Here is a 21,189-nt window from a genome sequence, read left to right on the forward strand (position 1 = left end):
ATACTACAAGTCTGCATATAGCTGTTCTCATCTCTTTTTTCACCGCACATTATTTCAAATGTTGCTAACCCCCTTGGTGGGGTGTTTATAAAAATAAACCAACCTTTTTTTGAGCATAACTGGTTGGTTCGCATAGGATAGGTGCTTAGTTAGACATCTGACTAGTACTGTATGAATTAGGAAAAATTTGCTGGAAGACATCGTTATTTTTTGATCTTTGCTAAAACACACCGCTTAAATGCTTAAATACATATTTGCCGAGTGCCATTATAATTTCGTGACATATTTGCCGAAACACACTTATCGCCTAAAACAGAAAGCGAACCTAGCAGCATCATCCCTCGTCCCTGGCAAGCATGCCTTCCTCGTATGCCCTTTAGAGCATCTCTAGCAGAGCCGTAAACGGATCAAAACCGAAAAATAATCGCCATTAAGGGTTCGGGCTGAAAAATGATGCCTATCAGTTATCGTAAAAGGGCCAAAATCGAAAAACTTTTTTCGGGCCGAGACCGAAAACCCAATTCGCCCTTAGGGGTCGCTCGAGCGAACCGAACGCTCGATCCTTATCTAGGGCGCGGAAATTTCAGCTGACGCAATTGCTCGCTCTCTCCCTCCCCGCGCCGCCACCACACTCCGCCGCCGCCACACCGCTCGATTCGCCCGAGGCCCACATCCCGGAGCTAGCGCAGGTCGCCCCGCACCCCGCCCGCTGTTCCTCGCCCAAATCCGGGTGCCGCTCCCGCAGCCGCAGCCACCGCTTCGTCCGAATCGAGGATAAGCTCGGGCGACGAGTTCGTCGATGTCGATCTGTCGGATTCGTCGAGCTCGGACGATTCCGACCTCGACGAGTTGCTCCAGGACGACGAGATGGAGGCGACAATACTCCTCCTCTCCATCAAGGAGCTGGAGGACCGCGCGAAGCTGCTGAATCGGAGGCGCGGGTCCGTGATTGGCCGGAATCGCCTCCTCGGCCACGAGCAGCTGATGGAGGACTACTTCGCCGAGGTACCTACCTATCCTCCCCATCTATTCCGTAGGAGGTATCGCATGCGGCGTAGCTTGTTCGTCTGAATCGTCAAGGCCTGGGAAGCCAATTCGAATTACTTCAAGCAACATAGGAATGCCGCCGGGTGATGGGTTTCAGCGCGTTCCAAAAAATCGCTGCTGCCATGAGGGTCATTGCGTATGGCATCCCTGCGGATTACACCGACGAGTATCTTTGAATTGGCGAAGATACTACATCGGAATCGGTGCGCAGGTTTGCTCGCCTGGTTATCAAGTTGTTTGGGCCAACCTATCTTCGAGCTCCCAATGAGGATGACACAAAACGATTGATGGAGATAAATGAGAAAAGAGGTTGGTCGGGCATGCTCGGTAGTCTTGATTGTACGACGCGAGGGACTTTCTTTGACAGAATATATAATTTCCATTGGACATGGAAGAATTATCCAAAGGCATGGCATGGACAGTACCGTGGGAAGAGCAAAGATGCAACCATTGTACTTGAGGCTGTTGCATCATAAGATTTGTGGATTTGGTATTGTTTTTTTGGTTTGCCGGGGATACTCAATGACATCAACGTGCTGCAAAGGTCCCCTTTATTTGCCAAATTAGCAAATGGGGAAGCACCCACTTGCACTACAAGATCATGAACAATGAACACACATGGGATATTACCTAGCCGATGACATCTATCTGGATTGGGCAACTTTTGTTAAGTCTGTCAAGGATCCCAAGATAGAATAGAAGCTGAATTTATCAAAACTCAAGAAGCAGCTCGCAAGAACATTGAGAGGGCTTTTGGTGTTTTGCAGGCAAGGTTTGCCATTTTTCGTGGCCCAGCCCGATTTTGGGACAAAAAAACCCCTGTCAACATCATGATATGTTGTGTGACTGTTCACAACATGATCATCGAGGATGAATGAGAGTTGAGCTTGCCCTGCTTCTATGACAATGTTGGCACCCGGGTGGAACCCAACGCAATCCGGATCGTATTGAAGTTTTCCTTGAAACTCATAGGCATATTGAGAATGCCAGTATCCATACCCATCTCGTTTATGATCTGAAGATGCACCATTGGAAGCTACATGGCCGTTGCCTTTGATCCTACCATTTCATTCATTTGTTTGTCACATGTATCATTGTTGAGATATTTTTCATTTGTCCAATTTTCCGAAAATTGTTGTAATTTGGTCGAGACATTTTTCATTTGTTCAATTTTCCCAAAACTGTTGTATGATTATTTGATTAATTATGATCGATTGTTGTATGTGTTGCATACGAATTCTATAAAAAATCCTACCTTTACGGGTTCGGAAGCCGCTGGCGCAGAACAGAATCCGTAAACTAAAACTGAAAAAAAGAATAGACCAGTAAACACGCGTTCGGTGAACTGAACTTCAAGTTTTCAGTTCGCGTTTTTACGGAGTCTCTTACCTCGTTGTCCCTGACAAGCTTGCCTCCCTGGCAGCTCTCCCTCAGTTGCGAGGTCTGCCTCCCTCATCTCTCTCTTCCTGGCCCGCATCGACCGGCAAGCGCGCGCACACACAGCGAGTGGTGATGGTTGCCTGAGCATGCCAAGTCCCCTGCAACGGTGCTTAGGCGGTTAGGCCGGAGCCACCGGCGCCTCACCCTGAACCACAACGCCATGGAGCCCAACATGGCATGGATCACCAACGAGCAAGAACTTCTCCCCGAATAGGAAGTTCCCAAGCAGATGTGAGCTGCTTCAAAAATTGAACTTGAGGCTCCGCTAGTTTGAGTTAGAGGGGAAAAAAAGGCTTCAAATCCGATCATTTCATGACAAGCAAAATCACAATCTTTCCGTTCCAGGCACCGCGATGTGTTTTGGCAAATATACCATAAAATTGTAATGGTACTCAACAAAAACGTATATTTAAGTGGTGTGTTTTGGCAAATGCCTCCAGCAAATTTTCTCTATGAATTACCATCGGTGTTTAGAAACTGATTAATTTTTCTAAGCACATCTCTAAACATTGCCATTGTACGTTAGCCTTTGGTCACTTAAAATTGCACATTTCCTAGCTTCAGTTGCATCACTAAAGTGTGCAATTTGAACACAACGTTCCTACAATTTCGAGTCTGAGACGTTTTATATGGATCAAGGTGGATGAGTGGATGACCATGATTTGATGGTAATTCAAAAGATCTAGAGAACATGACTGATTTATTTTAAGACGGATGACTGATTTATTTTCAGATATACGCTTTCCCTTTTGTGTCTGGCGTGGCAAATGTGTTCTCAATTTTTAGTTGCTACTGTGCACATATCTACCTGATCTCTGAGGTGTGATTTACTTGGCCATAGCAACTAGTAGCAGTCTAGTATAAAAAAAAAAACTAGTAGCAGTCTAGCGGAGCCGTCCCCAGCGAGCAAGCACGGCCGGCGGCGCCCTCGCCGATGCTTTCCCAAACCCAAAGCATTGCCGCCGTCCCGCATCGCGCACGACGGACGGAGGTCGCCGCGACAATGTCTGCACTGCCATATACTGTAATAACTGAACAAGTGAGCCGAGGCGCACCTTTCCGCAGCGCGACATGCCTTGCCGCCGCCGCCGCACCCTATCGAGGCAACAAACACCCACGCTAAACGCTCCCGCCGCCGCCGCGGCCCCAACTCTCCCGCCGAGCGCCGCCCACTGCCAGCAATGGAGGCCTGCCTCCTCAAGACCCGACCGCTCCACGCCCTCCTCTCCGACGCCAGCACCTCCCGCGCCGCACGCCACCTGTTCGACGCGGTGCCGCGCCCGACCCCGGCGCTCTGCGGCATGCTCCTCTCGGCGCTCTCCAGGCTCTCCTCGCACCAGGAGCTCCTCCAGGCCCTCTCTTCGATGCACCGTAAGGGCGCCAACGTCCCAGCCGGCTGCGTCCCGCTCGTCGTCAAGTCGTGCGCGCTCTCGGCTGCGTCCTGCCAGGGCAGGCAGGTGCACTGCCACGCGCTTGTCCGCGGCCTTCTTGGCGATGTCTTTGTGCACACGGCCCTGGTGGATTTCTACGCCAAGATCGGGGACATGGGGTCTGCCGTGAGGGTCTTCGAGGAGATGCCGGTGAAGGATCCGATACCGATGAACTGTTTGATCACCGGATACTCAAAGGCCGGCGATGTGGCTAAGGCCAGGGAGCTGTTTGATGGCATGTCCAGGAGGACGTCCGCTTCGTGGAATTCAATAATCGCGTGCTACTCTCACCGCGGAGAGTTCCAGGAAGCGTTGACGCTGTTTGATCGGATGCTGGGCGAGGGCGCGAGGCCAAATGCTATCACCATCACGACGGTGTTCTCGATCTGTGCCAAGTCCGGTGATCTTGATACTGGAAAGCGGGTACGGGCTCTGGTCGGGGAGGAGGACTTGCAGAACGTGATAGTGCACACTGCTTTGATGGAGATGTATGTGAAGTGTCGGGCTATTGACGAGGCGCGTCAGGAGTTTGACCGTATGTCGCGGAGAGATGTCGTGGCATGGAGCACTATGATTGCCGGTTATGCGCAGAATGGCAGGCCACATGAGTCTCTAGAGCTGTTTGAGAGGATGAAGGCAACCGATTGCAGGCCAAATGAAGTGACACTTGTTGGCGTGCTGTCTGCGTGTGCTCAGTTGGGTTCTGATGAACTAGTAGAGCAGATTGGGGACTACGCCGAGAGCCAAAGACTGCCACTTACAAGTTACCTAGGATCCGCACTAATCGACATGTATACCAGGTGTGGGCATGTCGGCCGAGCCCGAGGTGTCTTCGACCGGATGGAGCAAAAGGGGGTCATCACTTGGAACTCCATGATCAGAGGCCTAGCAATGAACGGATTTGCAGAAGACGCGATCGGCTTGTATGAAAAGATGGAGGAGGACGGGGTCCAGCCTAACGAGATCACCTTTGTGGCGCTGCTGGCAGCGTGCACACATGCTGGCTTGATAGACCAAGGCATGTCATTCTTCGAAGAGATGAAAAGGAAACACCGTGTTTCCCCTCAAGTGGAGCATTGCGCATGCATAGTGGACCTCCACTGTAAATCAGGAAGACTGTGGGAGGCGTACAAGTTCGTCTGTGACATGGAGGTCGAACCAAATGCAGTGATATGGACCACTCTGCTCAGTGCCTGCAGAGTCCATGCTGACGTTAAGCTCGCCAAGCTCGCCGCGAGCAAGCTCCTGTTAATGGAGCCCGACAACTCGTCGATCTACGTCCTCCTGTCCAACATCTACGCCGATGCCGGTCTCTGGGGTGATGTGAGGGAGATAAGGGACCTGATGAGGAGCAAGAACGTGCAGAAGCTGTCCGCCTACAGTTGGATAAAGCTGGACGGTGAGGTGCACAAGTTCTTGGTGCAAGACACATATCACCCGAAATCAGCCGAGATTTACGAGGTTGTCGACAGCCTGGGGTTGCTGCTGGACCGAGCCGACTCAGATCCCGACCTGCTAGTTTCACAGTTTTGTTGAACAACACTATGGATCCCATGACTTGATCCTCACATAGCAGAAGTAGAATGTAGATTGTGTTTTGTGCTTTGGTTTTGATTCAATTAGCTTAAGGCTGGTTCCCGTGCCTGCTGGCCGCATCCCTAGGTCATCGCCTTCGACTCCTGCTTCGAATCCCTCCGTCCGCCAGCATCCTCCCTGATCTACCAGCGGGCTAGCAAGCTATGCAGCACTGCCGTCCGCAGCATGAAGGCAATTGCAGTTTTCTTGCTCCTGCAGATGCTCGATCTTGACAAGCAAGGACTCGGATGTCAATTCCTATCTCCCAAAGGGGCATCAAAGTTAACAATGGCCTGAAAAATTCTTTCCAAAACGATCTCTCGATTCAGGTTACAGGTATGTGTACAAGTCGATCCAGTGTAGTTTTGAACCGATCCTTTTTTAGACATGTCCTCACATATTCAGTGTGTTTGATAAATGACTCTAGGTGGTAGAGTAAACAGTGGAGCTGTTCAGTAATATATCCTCATGACTCTCAATCAAGAACTATCATTGGAATTCCATAAACCTGCAACGTTATTATTTGTGTATATATTTGATGATCATGATATATGGAGTGCAACCTTGAGTTGCATCGAAATACTTTGATCATGCAGGTAGGTATTTTTTCTGTCAACAGGGTGTAATTATGTCATCTATTTTGGATAGCGATCAGAATCTAATAACAGTGACTTTTGTCCATTAAGCAGATCTTCAAATAATGCAAACTCTGCATTCTCATCATTTCTTCATATGATTTCATTCAATTCCGAAATCGCAGTCCTAAAGTTTGATGAAGAAATTTCTTATTTTTCTGTAAATGACATGGTTGACATACACTTTTTTAATCTTAGTCGCCGGGGATGTTATTTGTGCTTCATGAAGATTGATTTTCAGGTGCTAAACTTCATCTGTGAGACTGAGATGTGTCGAAGGTGAGATGGGGAAGGGAATTTTGTTCTGGTTATGCCCCCATCCTTTATTTCGTGCTATGCTGGTTGCTGATCATGTGCAGTGGTTGACGAGCAGATATATGTTTATGGCAGTTCTTGAGCCCTTTTCCAGGGTAAATAAATCTTGTGCTGCCAGTGGTTTGATATTAAACTCCGGGCAGTTATGGTTACTTCGTACATTTCAATTCTCTTGGTACGTATATGCTTTAATTACACAATTGTTCTGTGTATAGAGGTGTGAAGCTACAAGAGGGTAGCTTAGCCACTGAAGAGTCAAATTGTGACGTCGTGTTAAATGGTTAGTTGAGCCCGTGAATGCGTGAGATGTTTCAAGTAGTGTTCTTTTATGAAATGGTTTTTTTTTTTGCGGGAACAACCAAGTCCTCTGGATCCCGATATCGAGATGAGCCCGATGCTGCCGGTGGTACGCTGCCGCCGCTGCACCCCTTGATAGCTTGGATCAGGTACAGCCCCTCCTCCGATGGCGGGAAGTCGATTTCTAAGTTGTAGAGATGGTTGATACTCCCTCCGTCCAGGATAACTAGGCCTCTAGTGGAAATCTATTTGTCCAGAAACTCCACCTCCACAAGGCCTGTTAGAATTAATTGCTCCTAAATCACTGGACCTAATTATGGCTAATCCCCTCCACCACCGTTTCCTCTCTCTCTCCCGAGCCGTTTCTTTCCGTGTGAACAGCTTGCTTCAATCTCTCTGTGTGAACAGCTTGTGCATGCATGGACTAAAACTCGCGCGGATCTCTTTCGGGTTTTTTGCTCCATCGATGCGACGTTTTGCATGGCCGAAATTATGGGTTTTTATTGCCAAATTATCGAAACTGCAGCTGACTGGTGGAATCGGCAGTTTTAGGCTCCAGGAAACAACGCCAATAAGCTGCTGCCTTGGTTGCGATGATTTTCGTAGGAGGCCTAGTTATCCTGGACGGATGGAGTAATAAAAGAACTATGGCAGCGTACCTATTTTGACATGCTATTGCTAATCAGCTTGTTAGTAGCGTGCTCCATTTAGGCACCCAAACCCTTAATAGTAGCGTGCCGCCCTGTTTTGGCATGCTACTGCTAATTTCTAGGATTTGCACCCACCCTGCCCCAGATTGATATCGTCTTTATCAGTTTTGAAAAAAAGTTAGAAAATTAAAAAATAAAATCATTCGAGATGGGCATGTGTTATGTCTACTTTAAAGAAAATTAACAAACATGAATTGAACTATTTTGCAAAATGGTGCCATGTTTCGGTAAAATGGCTTTAGATTTTGCATGATGAAAAGTTTTTTATATGAAATGTATCTACAAAAAAATTTATATTTGATTTCAACCACCTACGACTGTCTACCGATTTTCTACAATCCAAAAAATCGAATAGGAAAACAGTACGTTTTGAGGTTTAAGATTTCGATGAAAAAAATTCAAATCTGAAAAATTTCAAAAAGAATCACTTTTCCACTTCTCCACCCTCTCCCCTCGTCCTCTTTCACTTCTCCACCTTATCCCCTCCTCTTCTTCCACTTCTCCACCCCTTTTTCTCATCCTCTTCCACTTCTCCACCTTCTCCCCTCCGCCGCCGCCTCCTCCTCCTCTTCACCTTCTCCACATTCTTTCCCCTCCTCCTCCTCTTTCACTTTTCCAACGTCTTCTTCGGTGAGGATGACCACCTGCTCCCTGACGACTACAACCACCTCCTCTCCGGCAACGGCGACCACCTCCTCCCCGACGATGGTGACCACCGCCTCATCGACGATGTTGACCACCTCCTCTCCGGCAACACCGACCACCTCCAACGCTATGCTCCGATGCGCACCTCCGACGCCCTTCTCCATCTCCTCTCCTCTCCTAGATCTCGTGAACTCCACGAGGAGGCAACAAGGATTCGATTGCTTTCTTTTGGTTTTTAGGGTGTTCTGTGTAAAATCACATGGACAACTAGACATTGTCCTAGCTTTTTCTAAAAATTGCAAAAAAAATAGCAGTGGACCGAAAATGTGCGCGCGATTTGTAAGTTAATAGTAGCGTGCCAAAATTGACACGACGGCTACCTCTTGTACCATGCTCGGGCTTGAAGGCGAGCCACGTTGCATGCCCGTCTGTCAACGGGCCTTTGTGTGCCAGGCACGTGAAGCACTGGGCAAAACCTATACACCGACCAGGTCGGTGGCTACCGGCCACCGCACATCTCCTGGTCGGGTTTGGGCCAGGCCCATTTGTGTGTGTTTAGCCTGTAGTAGTTTGATTTTCCTTTTCTTTTTTCTTTTCTGGTTCCTTTTTTTGTTTTTATTTTCTATTTCTGTTTTCTGTTTTGTTTATATTTTCAGATTTGAAAATTTTAATTTTAAAAAATTGTTCAAATTGAGAAAATGTTTAAATTCAAAAACGTTCAAATCTGAAAACCATTCAAATCTGAAAACCGTTCAAATTTGAAATCTGTTAAAAAAATCAAATTCGAAAATATAAACAAAATGCTTAAATTCAAAAATGTTCAAATTTGAAAACCGTTTAAATTTGAAATATATTCAAAATATTTCAAATGCAAAAATATTCAAATTCGAAAAATATTCAAATTTTAAATTTATTCAATTTTTAGAAAGTTTAGATTCAAAATTTATTCATATTCAGCAAAACATAAATGAAATAGCAGAAGAAAAGGAGAGAAAAGTTACTGAACCGGCCCGGCCCAGTACTCCCGCCTGGGATGTGCGGACGATTAACTTAATGGGCCGAGCCCATGTACGCCCGGGGGGTGTGTGTGCGCGCGCGGTGCGTTCACTGCTACCGATCAGCTCGGTGCATAGCACCTCCCAAAGCATCCTCATCCTCAACAAAGCAAAAAAAAAACAGCTACCACGGAACGAAACCCTCGCTCTGTCTCGTGATAGAGAGGCGGCGCCGCTCGGTCCGACGCTTCCGATATCCTTCCTCCGGCGACCGGAGCAACCACTCCGCCTCCGTCCCAAGCCCTCCTCCTTCGTCCGAGGTCTCCTCCGCCCGCGTCCTCCTTCGCCAGAACTCAACTCCGCCTCCATCCTCCTTCCGTCGAGCTCCAATACGCCACCTCGAGGCTCTTCTCCCCTCCGGCGACGGTGGTCAGGCGACCCAGGTTATCCCCTTCACCTCTTCCACGTTATTCCTTCCCCCCTTTCATTCCTTTTCCCGCACTGAAGAGCTCGTTGAACCAGATCCGAAAGTTCGCTACAGCTCAACCTTGTTGCTCCAGATCGAGATCGAGAACGTGAGCTGATTTATTAGGCTATTAGCTGGTCATGCTGGCATTAGGCTATTAGCTGTTCGTGCCTGCTTGATCTGCCGTTGTATTTAGGCTGCTGATAATTCTTGATTGTTTCATGTGTAACACCTGCTGCAAGTTGCAAATAAATATGATTGATTTTTTTCCTGTTCAAAACAAAGTACGTAGGTACACGGTTGTAGCCTTATTATAAGCTCTAACAATGTTTGAGCTAGGACTGTCATGTAGCATGTTCATCTTATCTTCATCTTTTTTTTTTATTCCCTGTTCGTGTTTTGGATTAAGATTTGTGTACATGGACAGCTAGCAATCAGGCTGGCAGTGCTAGTGAGTGGTTCTTTACAAATTTGAACGGTTTCCTGAGGATCTACTTATTTTATATGTGTACTAGATTTGACTTGCGGTGACATGGGGTAGTAGCAGCATTAGGACCTAGAAGAAGCCAGACTTGGAGCTAGTGTCGTATTATCCTGAGTTATGTATTTGAAATAATGAATCACTCCATGCGCGTACCATGTTGTTTTGCTTTGCTGTTGGTGTGCAACTGAACCGTGCGTGTAATATTTTTTTCTAGCTTATTGTCTGGTTGTTGCCCTTGTAGATATGACCATTGTGCAAGGACTGATTTTTTTTTTGTCGTGTCCTTGTGGTGCAGTTGATACCATCACCTTGCTGGATTAATTGTCCCGGAAGTGTCGCTGGATTAATTGTCCCGGAAGTCAGCTCGACGATCTGAAAGGAGGAAAACCTCGAGTTGCAGGTACGCTCCAATGTAGTGCACTGATTTTTCTATAGGTATCTGGAAAGAAGTCTACTATTGCAAGGAATGTCAAATTGTTCTATTGGATTAAATTTGTAGTCATAGTTGATTAAGTTTAGCTGTTGTAGAGCCGAACTAATTATGCAAACAGTTCTTCATTTGCTTGTTTTGTGCATTTCTGCTTGGACGTTTTGAGTTTTGTCTTTACCGGTAGTACCAGCAGAGCTTATCGGCTGGTTTGAGTCAAGCAAAGATTTAATTCTCTAAGCCGCCGCAGTACTAGAAGCTACTCGTATATACAGACTATATTTTTTGTTGACCCAAAGCTAGCACTACTAGGTGCAGTGGATGCATGCAGTGCATCTAATAGCATATAATTGATTGGTTCGACCGGAACAACACAGAAAAATTCACTTATGCAAGCACGATTCACATGACATCTCTGAAGAATTATTTTCTTTGGACATCTCTGAAGAATGTGCTGCAGCTACATTGCATCATCACAACTAGTGTGCTGCAGTTATTAATCCATTTCTGTATTAATAATTCCATGTGTATGGCATGATCGTCCCCTGTTAGTTTCTTTTGTGGAAATTTCGAGGTTTACATCTCTGAAGAATTATTTTCTTCATAATAATTCGTAGTGCACTAGCTTCCAGTTGTGCTAGCACTAGCTTATAGATCTCTTACTATTCTCTGCCACATTCTAAAAGGAAGCAAATCATGTGCCAGCCAACATAGTGAAACACGACTTTATGCTCATATTTTATAGTACTGCTCAATTGATGTCATAGACAGACTTAAGGACACTCCAACTCCATTGACCTAGTTAATACTTGATCTCTATACATTAAGATAGAGGGGATCTTAGGCAAGCTCGAAGTAGAATACTTTATGCTCATATTTTATAGTACTGCTCAATTAATATGTCATATCTATATCAAGTATTAACTAGATCAATGGAGTTTGAGTGTCCTTATAAAATATGAGCATAAATTTGTGTTTCACACTTTCACTATGTTGGCTGGCACATGATTTGCTTCCTTTTAGATTTTTTGACTTGTGATATGTGTAGCCAATTTTAATATATTTGCTCTGCATTAGCTTGATGACTGTATACTTGGTATCATTTTTTCACTGGAGAACTTTTAAGATACTTACTGAGTGTGGTTCTGTATGTTCTTCAGTTATTGTGGGACTATCTATCTGCTTGAACTTTCTTTTCCCAAATGAAAAAGAACTTCCAATATGAACAAGCCAATAACCTTTCCTTGTATGCTTAATTGTTCTATCTGTGCTGCAAAATTCTTTTCAAATATCTGAGAACGGAACTACATGCATATTAACATAGAATGCTTTATTATTACTAGACTGTCATAGTTCACAGTCGGTACTGTGTTTAAAAGTATGCTGTTTTCTGTAAATTCACTTCCACAATCAAATCAATGTTTTAGTAGTTAGTGATTGTGGCTATCATTTCTTTTTCTCTTTTTGGACCGTAATTGCTCGCCCAGTTTGGGTATCATTAATGCAACTTTGGTCTAACAATTAAGTCTATGCAGTATCTGCAGTCAATATTTTGATCGAGTTCTCCTATTTCATTTGATTCATTTACAATCGTTTCTATGGGGTGTGCAGCTGATTTCTTTTTTTAATTTCAAGCCCCTCATATTCTGTTGGTGTGCGTGTTTGACTGTTTACAGGTGAACTAGTCTCCTCCAGGATCTAACAAGATGTCTGAGAGCCAGGAAACTGATAGAAACATTGAAATCTGGAAGATTAAGAAGCTAATAAAGGCACTGGAATCAGCTAGAGGCAATGGCACAAGCATGATCTCTCTTATTATGCCTCCACGTGATCAGGTTGCTCGAGTGGCAAAGATGTTAGGCGATGAGTATGGTACTGCTTCAAATATTAAGAGTAGAGTGAATCGCCAATCTGTTTTGGGTGCCATCACCTCAGCTCAGCAGAGGCTGAAGCTCTATAACAGAGTTCCTCCCAATGGTTTGGTTCTCTACACTGGAACCATTGTTACTGATGATGGAAAGGAAAAGAAAGTTACCATTGACTTTGAGCCATTCAAGCCTATAAATGTGTCGCTGTACCTTTGTGATAACAAATTCCACACTGAGGCTTTAAATGAGCTCTTGGAATCTGATGACAAGTTTGGCTTCATTGTTATGGATGGTAACGGCACTCTTTTTGGCACACTGAGTGGAAATACCCGTGAGGTGCTTCACAAATTCACTGTTGATCTCCCAAAGAAGCATGGTAGAGGAGGGCAGTCAGCTTTACGTTTTGCTCGTCTTCGGATGGAAAAGCGTCATAACTATGTCCGAAAAACTGCTGAGCTTGCTACTCAGTTTTTCATCAATCCAGCTACAAGTCAGCCTAATGTCTCTGGACTAATTCTTGCTGGTTCTGCTGATTTCAAGACAGAGCTGAGCCAATCTGATATGTTTGATCAGAGACTTCAAGTTAAGATACTTAATGTGGTTGATGTTTCTTACGGTGGTGAGAATGGTTTCAACCAAGCTATTGAGTTGTCAGCTGAGATTCTAGCAAATGTGAAGTTCATACAGGAGAAGAAGTTAATTGGCAAGTATTTTGAAGAGATCAGTCAAGATACTGGAAAATATGTCTTTGGTGTTGATGACACTCTGAAGGCTCTTGAAATGGGTGCTGTTGAGACTCTTATAGTGTGGGAGAATCTTGATATCAACAGATATGCGCTGAAGCACAGTGTCTCTGGGGAAATTATTGTCAAACATCTGAACAAAGAGCAGGAAGCGGACCAGAGTAATTTCCGCGATGCTGAGACTAATGCTGAGTTGGAAGTTCAGGAAAAAATCTCTTTGTTGGAATGGTTCGCTAACGAGTACAAGAAGTTTGGTTGCTCGCTTGAGTTTGTCACTAACAAATCACAGGAGGGATCTCAGTTCTGTAGAGGATTTGGTGGCATTGGTGGTATGCTGCGCTATCAGCTAGACATTCGGTCTTTTGATGAGGCTTCCGATGACGAGGGTTTGTACGAAGACTCTGATTAGCAATCAGCCAATCAAATGACTCAGCTGGCCCATGGAAGGACGCCACAGCTGCAACAGCTCGCTTTTGCTCTGCTTACGCGAGAACACTTTGAAGGCAGCTGTATGCACATTTTGCCTTGACCTGATTTTTTGTCTGCTATTTAGTGTCATAATATTTCGTCTGACCGCTCCTCCCATTTGTTTCAGATCTAGAGATTGATGGGCGTGGGCCAGCCTCATCCTATGCTGAAGGAGTTCAAAACCAAATGGTCGAGATACCATCGTGGCAGTAATGTGTCAAGAAGTTCACCACACTTAAAAGGCTAATAAAACTCGCGATAGCTAGCTGCTGCCTTATGCTTCTCTATTCAGTTGTTGTCTATTGTCGGTCAGTTTTCAATGTTCCAGGTTTTGAATTCTAGGATGTGTTTAGGTTGGGGAACCAGTGCACTCGTGCAAATACTTATTTTCCTTACTGTGTACTAGAGTCGTTGTACTCTGGCAGTTTCTGCAGTGAAGATACTACTGTTTTTGGTACTCATTTTCCTGTTTTACTGAGTCATTAACCGATCATCCTATCTGCCGAAGTTGATATCTATGTGTTCTCAATTGCTTGTCCTGTGGTTCCACTTAATCCTGATTGAACTATTTGATCTATGACAACCCTTTGTTTGCATTTTTGAGAAATTTTGGAGCTTGGTAACTGTATTTGTTTGTTGATTGACCGATCAATACGCGTCGAATAGGGATGCTCGGTTCAGGTGGCCAGGCCTCGTCCTCGTCTTGAGGATGAGGATGTATAGGCACGTGATTCCAGTGTAGACGCTGATAGTTCGAGTACTTAATGGAGCGCAGGGCGTCCTTGGCCCCAATCCCACTTTTTGCTTTCATAAAATGCACCAAAGCACAAATGAAGCAAAAAGCGATTCAGTTCGAAACAAATCTAATTTCACCAAGATCTTGCTTTTGTTTCTATAAAAGCGGGAATGCAGCAAAATCAATCGTGATTATAGCCAAAAAAAAGTTTCATCCACAAAACATATAGATCCTTGTAGCAAAAATAATATACTATTGTATTCAAATTTGACCTCGTTGGAGACATCGTTACATTAAAAAAAATCATGTTACTATAGCAAAATAGATTTCGCCGGAGAACTCTTGCCGGAGACATCATAGCAACAATTTTGTACTAATATAGCAAAACCACATAACCATTGTAGCAAAACTGATTTTGCTAGGAGTCTCTCGCGGGAGACCTAGTGGCAACATATATTTTATACTATTGTAGCAAAAATACAAATCAATTGTAGCAAAAACTGATTTCGCCGGAGACATTGTAGCAAACTATTTGTACTATATTAGCAAAACCGGAGAACAGTTATAGTGAAAAGTACATAAGTTGGAATGGCATTACAGAATAGGTTTCCAAATGGGCTGACAAAGATAGAGAGTTCGGTAAGATTATCTCCCTCTCTCTAGGAAGATATCGATTCCTCCAAGAGGTGGTCAAGATGATATGTGTTCTAAGCTGTTTTGTGTTCCATTCTTGCTTTCTCCCGTGGATTCATCTAGGAAGAGAAAGCCTAATTTTATAAGCAACTTTCATCCTCAACAAGTGAGAGTAGATAGGCCTATAGAGGATATCTCAACCATGACCAAATAATCATTACTCAAAGTCATTTGAACAACCTTATCCTAACATCAATGTTGCTTGTAGATAAAGTAACTAGATAACTCATTCATCTTTATCCATCAAAGCAAAATCATGTACTTGACATGATCAAATCATTTCTCTACTACTCCGCCTTCATTGTCTCCTATTCCTAAACCTATATGCTGACTAAAGTGTACCCATATAGTTATGAATATCATCACTAAAGGTGATATCCCTATGGGATCTATCTCCAATGGCATTATTCCTACTTCTATTATATGAACATCTATGGATCAAAACTTAGTTATGAGAGCGTCATGGCTTTAGCTACCCAAAGGCATAACTGATGAGGTATGGCTCTCACCTTGAAGGTTAAGTGCTTGCTCAAATAACAAGGGTATAACACTTAACTTGTTCTCTCTTGCATAAGCATGGCTAGTGTTAGTGTTTATAATATGTTCACAAATTATCTTAGATCATATAGCCTTAGGTTCCGCTGGCTAGTCAAGATCCATGGTTAACTAATGTATAACTTGTACTACATTATTATCTTATAACATCCTCTTCTCTAACAGAACTTACTTATCAACTATATCCAATGGATTCCGTAAGAATTCTCATAGGAATTCTTTTCTACGAATGGTTGTAGTCTCCTGGTTGCATGTGTATTAATTAAGGTTAAGATAATTGTTTTGCTCAATTTGAAGTTTAAGTTAAATTCTCCAACTTCTAGGTAAACTAGATTATATCCTAAATCTCCAACTCAATAGTTGATAATACCTCTTGAATGGGTATAGTTCTCTTCCTTGTGATGTGTTTTGATAAGATAGATTTGGATAAAGAAGAATAGAATAGTTCAAGACTGGATAGTAGGACTTGTTTGATTTCCTTGACATGGGTTCAAGAACTTTGGTTTAAGAAAATAGCATGTGGGTCATGGTAAGAATAGATATTGGATAAAAATATGAAAACTATATAGATAAAGATTTTGTTATTCTATTTCTTCTTATTTGTTTTGCACCTTAATTTTATCTGTAAGTTGTTGTAAGGAATACCATGATACGATCTTTGAAAGATCTAGTATTTGATCCTTAAACAATGCATTTTAGTTCTATCAATATTTGATCTACCCAATAGATCAAATCACATTTCCTATTTTTTATAGCAAAGGTCATATTGAGGTTTATCGCGCAAACTTGATGATACTCTAATTTCATCAACTCAAGTGAAACTTCAATCACTTTAACCATTTTAATTAAAAACGGGAAATTTTCCTCGATTTCTTATGCATGAATGCAATGCATATATCCGTTTTCTGTCAGTTTGTAGTCTCTAATCCTGGGATGTTCTTGTCGTATAACCTAGAAAGCCAGTTGATAAGGCAGTTGCGAAGATAGTTGCACTTAATGTCAAGGAAACTATCTAGCTCCATTGTTACCACGACACCCTTCTGATAATTGGTCATGCACGGGTACAACATTGGTCATGCACGGGTAGAACATCAGGAAAAACACTAATCTCCTTCACATCGACATGAAAATAAACAATGTTGCAGATATACATGTAGGAACAGCCCTAAAATAATAACGCTAGTGGGGAAGAAGGATGTTTCCATTCATAATACACGACTAGTTACACTACAATTGACGAACATTAAGTAAGCGCTCGAAAAAAACCCAACAAATCACCGTCAAAAAGGACTCCCCAACACACTCGATAATCCAACATAAACATCGCTGCACACGGTCGATAATCCTCCATAACATTGAAAATAGCAGTCATTCCCGTGCCAAAAATCAACTAGAATCAACGCAACTGCTACATTAGGGGATGGCTGGAGAAGTGTAAGTCGAAGATCATCTACACTCGAACAAGATCCAGCACAAAAATGGACAAAATCGCCACGAAATCGACCAGTCACTTCCACCCTCGCTAACGAGGAGAAGTACAAAGAGACATAATAGAAGAAATTGCGGGGTTTCTAGAATGGTCGGGAGCAGCTGGCGTCGCCTCTGAGTGACACGTGGGTTCCATATGAGGCTCAGTCGGCATCTGAGGTGGGTGGGCTTTAAAAACGATGACATAGCCCAAGATTGTCTAGAGCCACGTGATTTTGATCGAACATCCAAAGTTTATCCACCGATTTAGCTAGCTAGAGGACGCCCGTAGAATAGCAAATCCCGTAAAAAATATACTTAATCCCTAATTTGGACCTTATTGTTTGGCTTCTGGCTTGTAAAGATATTAGCATAGAGCCTGCATCTCTGTTTTTTGGTAACCGAATTGGCAGCCCAATTTCGCTTTATTAACGGGGCACGACCGCAGGAGATAGTTGGAATACCAGATTTGGTGGATTCCTTTTTCGTCTTCCCCTGAACCCCCCGATCGAACAAGCCAATGGAGCTGGAAGCTGACAAGAACGCGGCGCTGCCGGCAGCCAGCGACGACGCCATCCAAGAGGAGTCCCCGGCCCCTGCCCAGAGCGGGAAGCCCGGATCCGAGTCGGCTGCGGCGGCGCCGGGGGTGGATGTGCAGCTCTTCCGGCGGGGTCGGGGCCCGGTGGCCGTGTTCCGGTCGCCCCTGGGCGGGTATACGCAGGACCAGCTGGAGGTGGGGGACATCCTGGAGAAGCACGGCCTCAAGTCCGTCTTCGCCTTCGACCCCGCCTCCCGCGCACGCGGCGTCGCCATCCGATTCAACCCCCGCAACGGCCGCTCCCTCCTGCCCTACGCCGCCGAGTCCACCATCTTCCTTGACGGCGAACCCAAGGTAGTCAAATTTTCCTCAGTTTCTGACTTTCTGTATCCTGATATTTGCCTGGTTATTAGTATTATTTGGATGAGAAGGCTGCTTTGCTAGTATTAGCAAGTCTTTATAAGACGTGCTGGCTTCTTTGGTGGTTTATTAGGATCCTTTGGTGAAGCCCATCACGAAGGTGATGATCAGCTTCTGCGCTATGGTAGTGGTAGCTGCAGTGTTACTGAAGGAGGCGAAGATGCCCGAGTGGCTCAAGGAATCCAAGTTGGGCAACCTCAACTTCCCACCATGGGTGCTGGCTTGCATAGTCTTTGTGTTCATGAGGCTCCGGAAAAGAACTAAGGATGTCATGAAGAAGGTTGGATTGTCTTCGTGAGGTACGGACAGTTTAACCATGTTTCCCCTGTTTTCTTATTGGAACAAATCTCTGTGATGGTTTTTATCTCGTATGACCATGGAGGGTTCTTGTGATTATAATGTGAGACACATACGTATTTGAATACTTAATATACTACTCAGGAAGGGAGTGGCAGATACATAGTGTGACAGTGTCTGTTCTATAGTGCAAATGCTTTAGGATTTACCAAAGATTGTCAGTGTAGTTATCTACAGTCGTGTTGTCGCAGTGTTGTTTGAGATCTGGTACAAAAAGCAAAGATACTTAGGACTTCTGATTAGAAAGATTTACTTCCTCTGTCCCATGAAACATGTGTCTAGTGTCTAGATACACCCAAATTAAGACAAAGTTGAGACATGTTTCATGGGACGGAGTGAGTATGAATTGTCCATTCTTAGTTACTTGTAGACTCGTCACTAGTAAGCTGGTGACTTCATGTTCATTTCAGTCTGGACAATTCATGGTTCTGTGCATCTCTGCTAAAATGTTTCTGCGTTGTTCCTTGAACAACCATGTCATGCCACGTGCTTGAACCGTTCAACCTCACATCTTATATTTGGCTATATGAAATTAAGAACACCGCTGTTCTTCCACTGAATTTTAACTTAGCTGCACTTTCATTTTTAACAGAATACTGATGGGAATGGCACGCACAATGTTCTTTTGGCTGCTCCTATCAGTTTGTCCTCAATGTTGAAGATGTACTGGGCAGTGAAATACTACATGTAAATGTTCACGCCTCTTTTGTTCAGAACAAATACATCTCATAGAGAACTTGTATTTAACCCTATGTCAAGAGTATACACGACACAGTTTGCTAGTGTGACATTGTGCTTGACTGAATGAATAAAGAATGGCCGGAGAAACTGGTCTGCACTCTGTTTCTGTTGCTTATTAGTCATTTTGATACTTTGTGTTGAGGTGTGTCCAGGCATTGCTTGGCTGCTGGTTGATATTTCTGCACAAAATTTTGAGTTTCGTTTTGAGTTTAAAAGATAGCGATACATGATGTTGAAATCAAATTACTGCCAGAAATTGTTAATACGTTGCTACACTTAGATATGCATATCATCCTACTGTTAAAATTCTCTCTTCCTCTCCTTTATAAGTGCCATGTTCAGATTATGTTCTGGAAAAAAAATGTTTGCTGACCAGCGTCAATTATTGGCTAGTAAGACCTCTATCTTCCGTCCTTTTCTTTTGGAATAAGGCAGCTGTCGTGGCTTTGTTTGCTATCCTCTGTCGCCTGATCTTGCCTACATGCTGCAGCTGTTGAAGGTCACACATCTTGTTTGCTGTTCTTGTGACCTCCGAGATACTACAGGTGTCAAAGATCAGCCAGCTGGTTCGTCATGATCTCATTGTAATCGCATTTTGGCTGGTGTTACTTGCCTTGCTACCGTTTGCGCTCACGTTGTCTTCCTCGTGATTTGTGTTGTCCTCTCTAGTTTCCAGGTAATTAGCAATGACAGCGTAGGTAGCTGCACTGTATGTATTCAGGGTGTAGCGATGTTTGCAACCTGGCCTATAGTGATGATACTGCTACACTTTACACAGGCGTAAGTGAGTAACTATATCACCTTTAGGTCATTACACGCACATTATCCAGTATATCAGTTTCTTTAGAGACCCAGTATGTTAGTTTGTTGCAGGTTATAGAAAGAATAATACCAATTCTTATGCATGCATCAATATAAAGTTTTACCAGAGAATTTTGGTGTGCTTTACTGTAGTCCGATGTATCAATCTTTTTTTTCAAGAGCACGTGAACTGATTACCTGAATTTATAGAAGGTGGAAATATATACAAGAATAGGCGCCAAATGAAAAACAACAGGCTCCAACCACTCCAAAGAAACTGGAAAAACTACTCTCTCACGACTTGATCTCCTACTCCTGCTCTACTCTTACACCCCACACCATCCTCAGCATCTTGATTTCCTCAACAATTTCAGCGGCGATTTGTGCTGGCGTGCGACTTCTTGGCGGGTTTCAGAAAACTTCAGCATTCCTGTTCTTCCAAAGGGTAGTGTAAGGGAGAGTGAGCATAAACAACAACTCATGCAGCCGTTGCATCGCTCGAGCTAAAGTGGCTTGAGAACGGACCTGGCCCCGGAAAAATTGCCATTCCGGGCGTTCCTCCAGGCCTGTCCCGGGGCTGCTTTGAGAACCGGTTGATGCAAGAACGCGGCTTGGCCTAAGCAAGCAAACGGACCGAAAATTGTTGGCCCAATGCGAGCCAAGGAGCTCACAGGCAACCAAACGCGCCCCTAGCCTTCCCGTGCCTCCTCGATCTCCAGCGGTACTCTCCGGCTCATCCTTGAATTCAGCGGGCACCTGGTCGACCTTCAGTGTTCCTGTTGGAGAACGACAATAACGATTTTGAGTTCGGCTCGGATGGTGACGGCGGTGGCGATGAAGCCGATAGCTTCTTCGATTACAACGCCTTTGTTGACCGTCTTTAGAGTAGGTTTTTTTTAACCGTCCTATAGTTTAAATTTGGTAAACTTTATATAAATTCAAATGAAATCCGACGAATTTTGTGCAAGTACAAATTTTATGAAACTTTAAATTTCTCAAGGGTTGCTGTTTCAGGGTAGCCGATGGTGCAACGTCTCCTAAATTGGGAAGCATGTATGGACACCCCCAATAAGAGACTGCCGACATATCTGCTGGTGTCTATTTAGAATGCGTCGGTGAAGAAGCTCTAAGCGCCAGATCACGGTTTGTATTTGCGCGGCGGAGCTGAAAAGCAGGACAGCATCACAGTGTACAAGGTGGTGTCCACTGCCGCTAGGGAAACATGCCCAGGCCATGCTCCTTGATTATGTCAGCTGTACAAACCGAATTCTGATTATCAAAACCAGGCCATCTAGACACTAGTAAAAATAGGCCTTTCGTTAGGCCCTTTTAGTCT

At 44.2% G+C, this 21,189-nt stretch overlaps 3 protein-coding genes across 3 annotated transcripts; all 3 read left to right on the plus strand.

The window, feature by feature from the left end:
• Positions 1–3,490: 3,490 nt before the first annotated feature.
• Positions 3,491–5,459, plus strand: LOC124663214 (pentatricopeptide repeat-containing protein At1g08070, chloroplastic-like). The gene is made up of 3 exons (XM_047200939.1): positions 3,491–3,526; positions 3,611–3,657; positions 3,719–5,459. Exons 1-3 carry the CDS (start codon positions 3,491–3,493, stop codon positions 5,451–5,453), a joined length of 1,818 nt encoding a protein of 605 aa, XP_047056895.1. The 3' UTR covers positions 5,454–5,459.
• A 3,812-nt stretch (positions 5,460–9,271) lies between these two features.
• LOC124661314 (eukaryotic peptide chain release factor subunit 1-3) lies at positions 9,272–14,006 on the plus strand. The gene is made up of 4 exons (XM_047199179.1): positions 9,272–9,532; positions 10,335–10,439; positions 12,143–13,586; positions 13,673–14,006. Exon 3 carries the CDS (start codon positions 12,173–12,175, stop codon positions 13,484–13,486), a length of 1,314 nt encoding a protein of 437 aa, XP_047055135.1. The 5' UTR covers positions 9,272–9,532; positions 10,335–10,439; positions 12,143–12,172; the 3' UTR covers positions 13,487–13,586; positions 13,673–14,006.
• Positions 14,007–17,351: 3,345 nt separating this feature from the next.
• On the plus strand, positions 17,352–19,158 carry LOC124665811. The gene is made up of 3 exons (XM_047203184.1): positions 17,352–17,888; positions 18,028–18,253; positions 18,904–19,158. The coding sequence occupies exons 1-2, from the start codon at positions 17,517–17,519 to the stop codon at positions 18,250–18,252; spliced, it is 597 nt and encodes a 198-aa protein (XP_047059140.1). The 5' UTR covers positions 17,352–17,516; the 3' UTR covers position 18,253; positions 18,904–19,158.
• The last annotated feature ends 2,031 nt before the right edge of the window (positions 19,159–21,189 follow it).

Source organism: Lolium rigidum, chromosome 6 (assembly GCF_022539505.1).
Source record: "Lolium rigidum isolate FL_2022 chromosome 6, APGP_CSIRO_Lrig_0.1, whole genome shotgun sequence".
NCBI lineage: Eukaryota > Viridiplantae > Streptophyta > Magnoliopsida > Poales > Poaceae > Lolium > Lolium rigidum.

Bases quoted from the DNA above. Each gene is read 5' to 3' on its own strand.
- LOC124663214 (XM_047200939.1), top strand. From the start codon at position 3,491: ATGTCTGCACTGCCATATACTGTAATAACTGAACAA. The intron at 3,527-3,610 runs GTGAGCCGAGGC...CACCCACGCTAA, and splicing joins ATACTGTAATAACTGAACAA to ACGCTCCCGCCGCCGCCGCG. The intron at 3,658-3,718 runs CACTGCCAGCAA...CCTCCTCTCCGA, and splicing joins CTCTCCCGCCGAGCGCCGCC to CGCCAGCACCTCCCGCGCCG.
- LOC124661314 (XM_047199179.1), top strand. From the start codon at position 12,173: ATGTCTGAGAGCCAGGAAACTGATAGAAACATTGAAATCTGGAAGATT.
- LOC124665811 (XM_047203184.1), top strand. From the start codon at position 17,517: ATGGAGCTGGAAGCTGACAAGAACGCGGCGCTGCCGGCAGCCAGCGAC. The intron at 17,889-18,027 runs GTAGTCAAATTT...GTGGTTTATTAG, and splicing joins TCCTTGACGGCGAACCCAAG to GATCCTTTGGTGAAGCCCAT.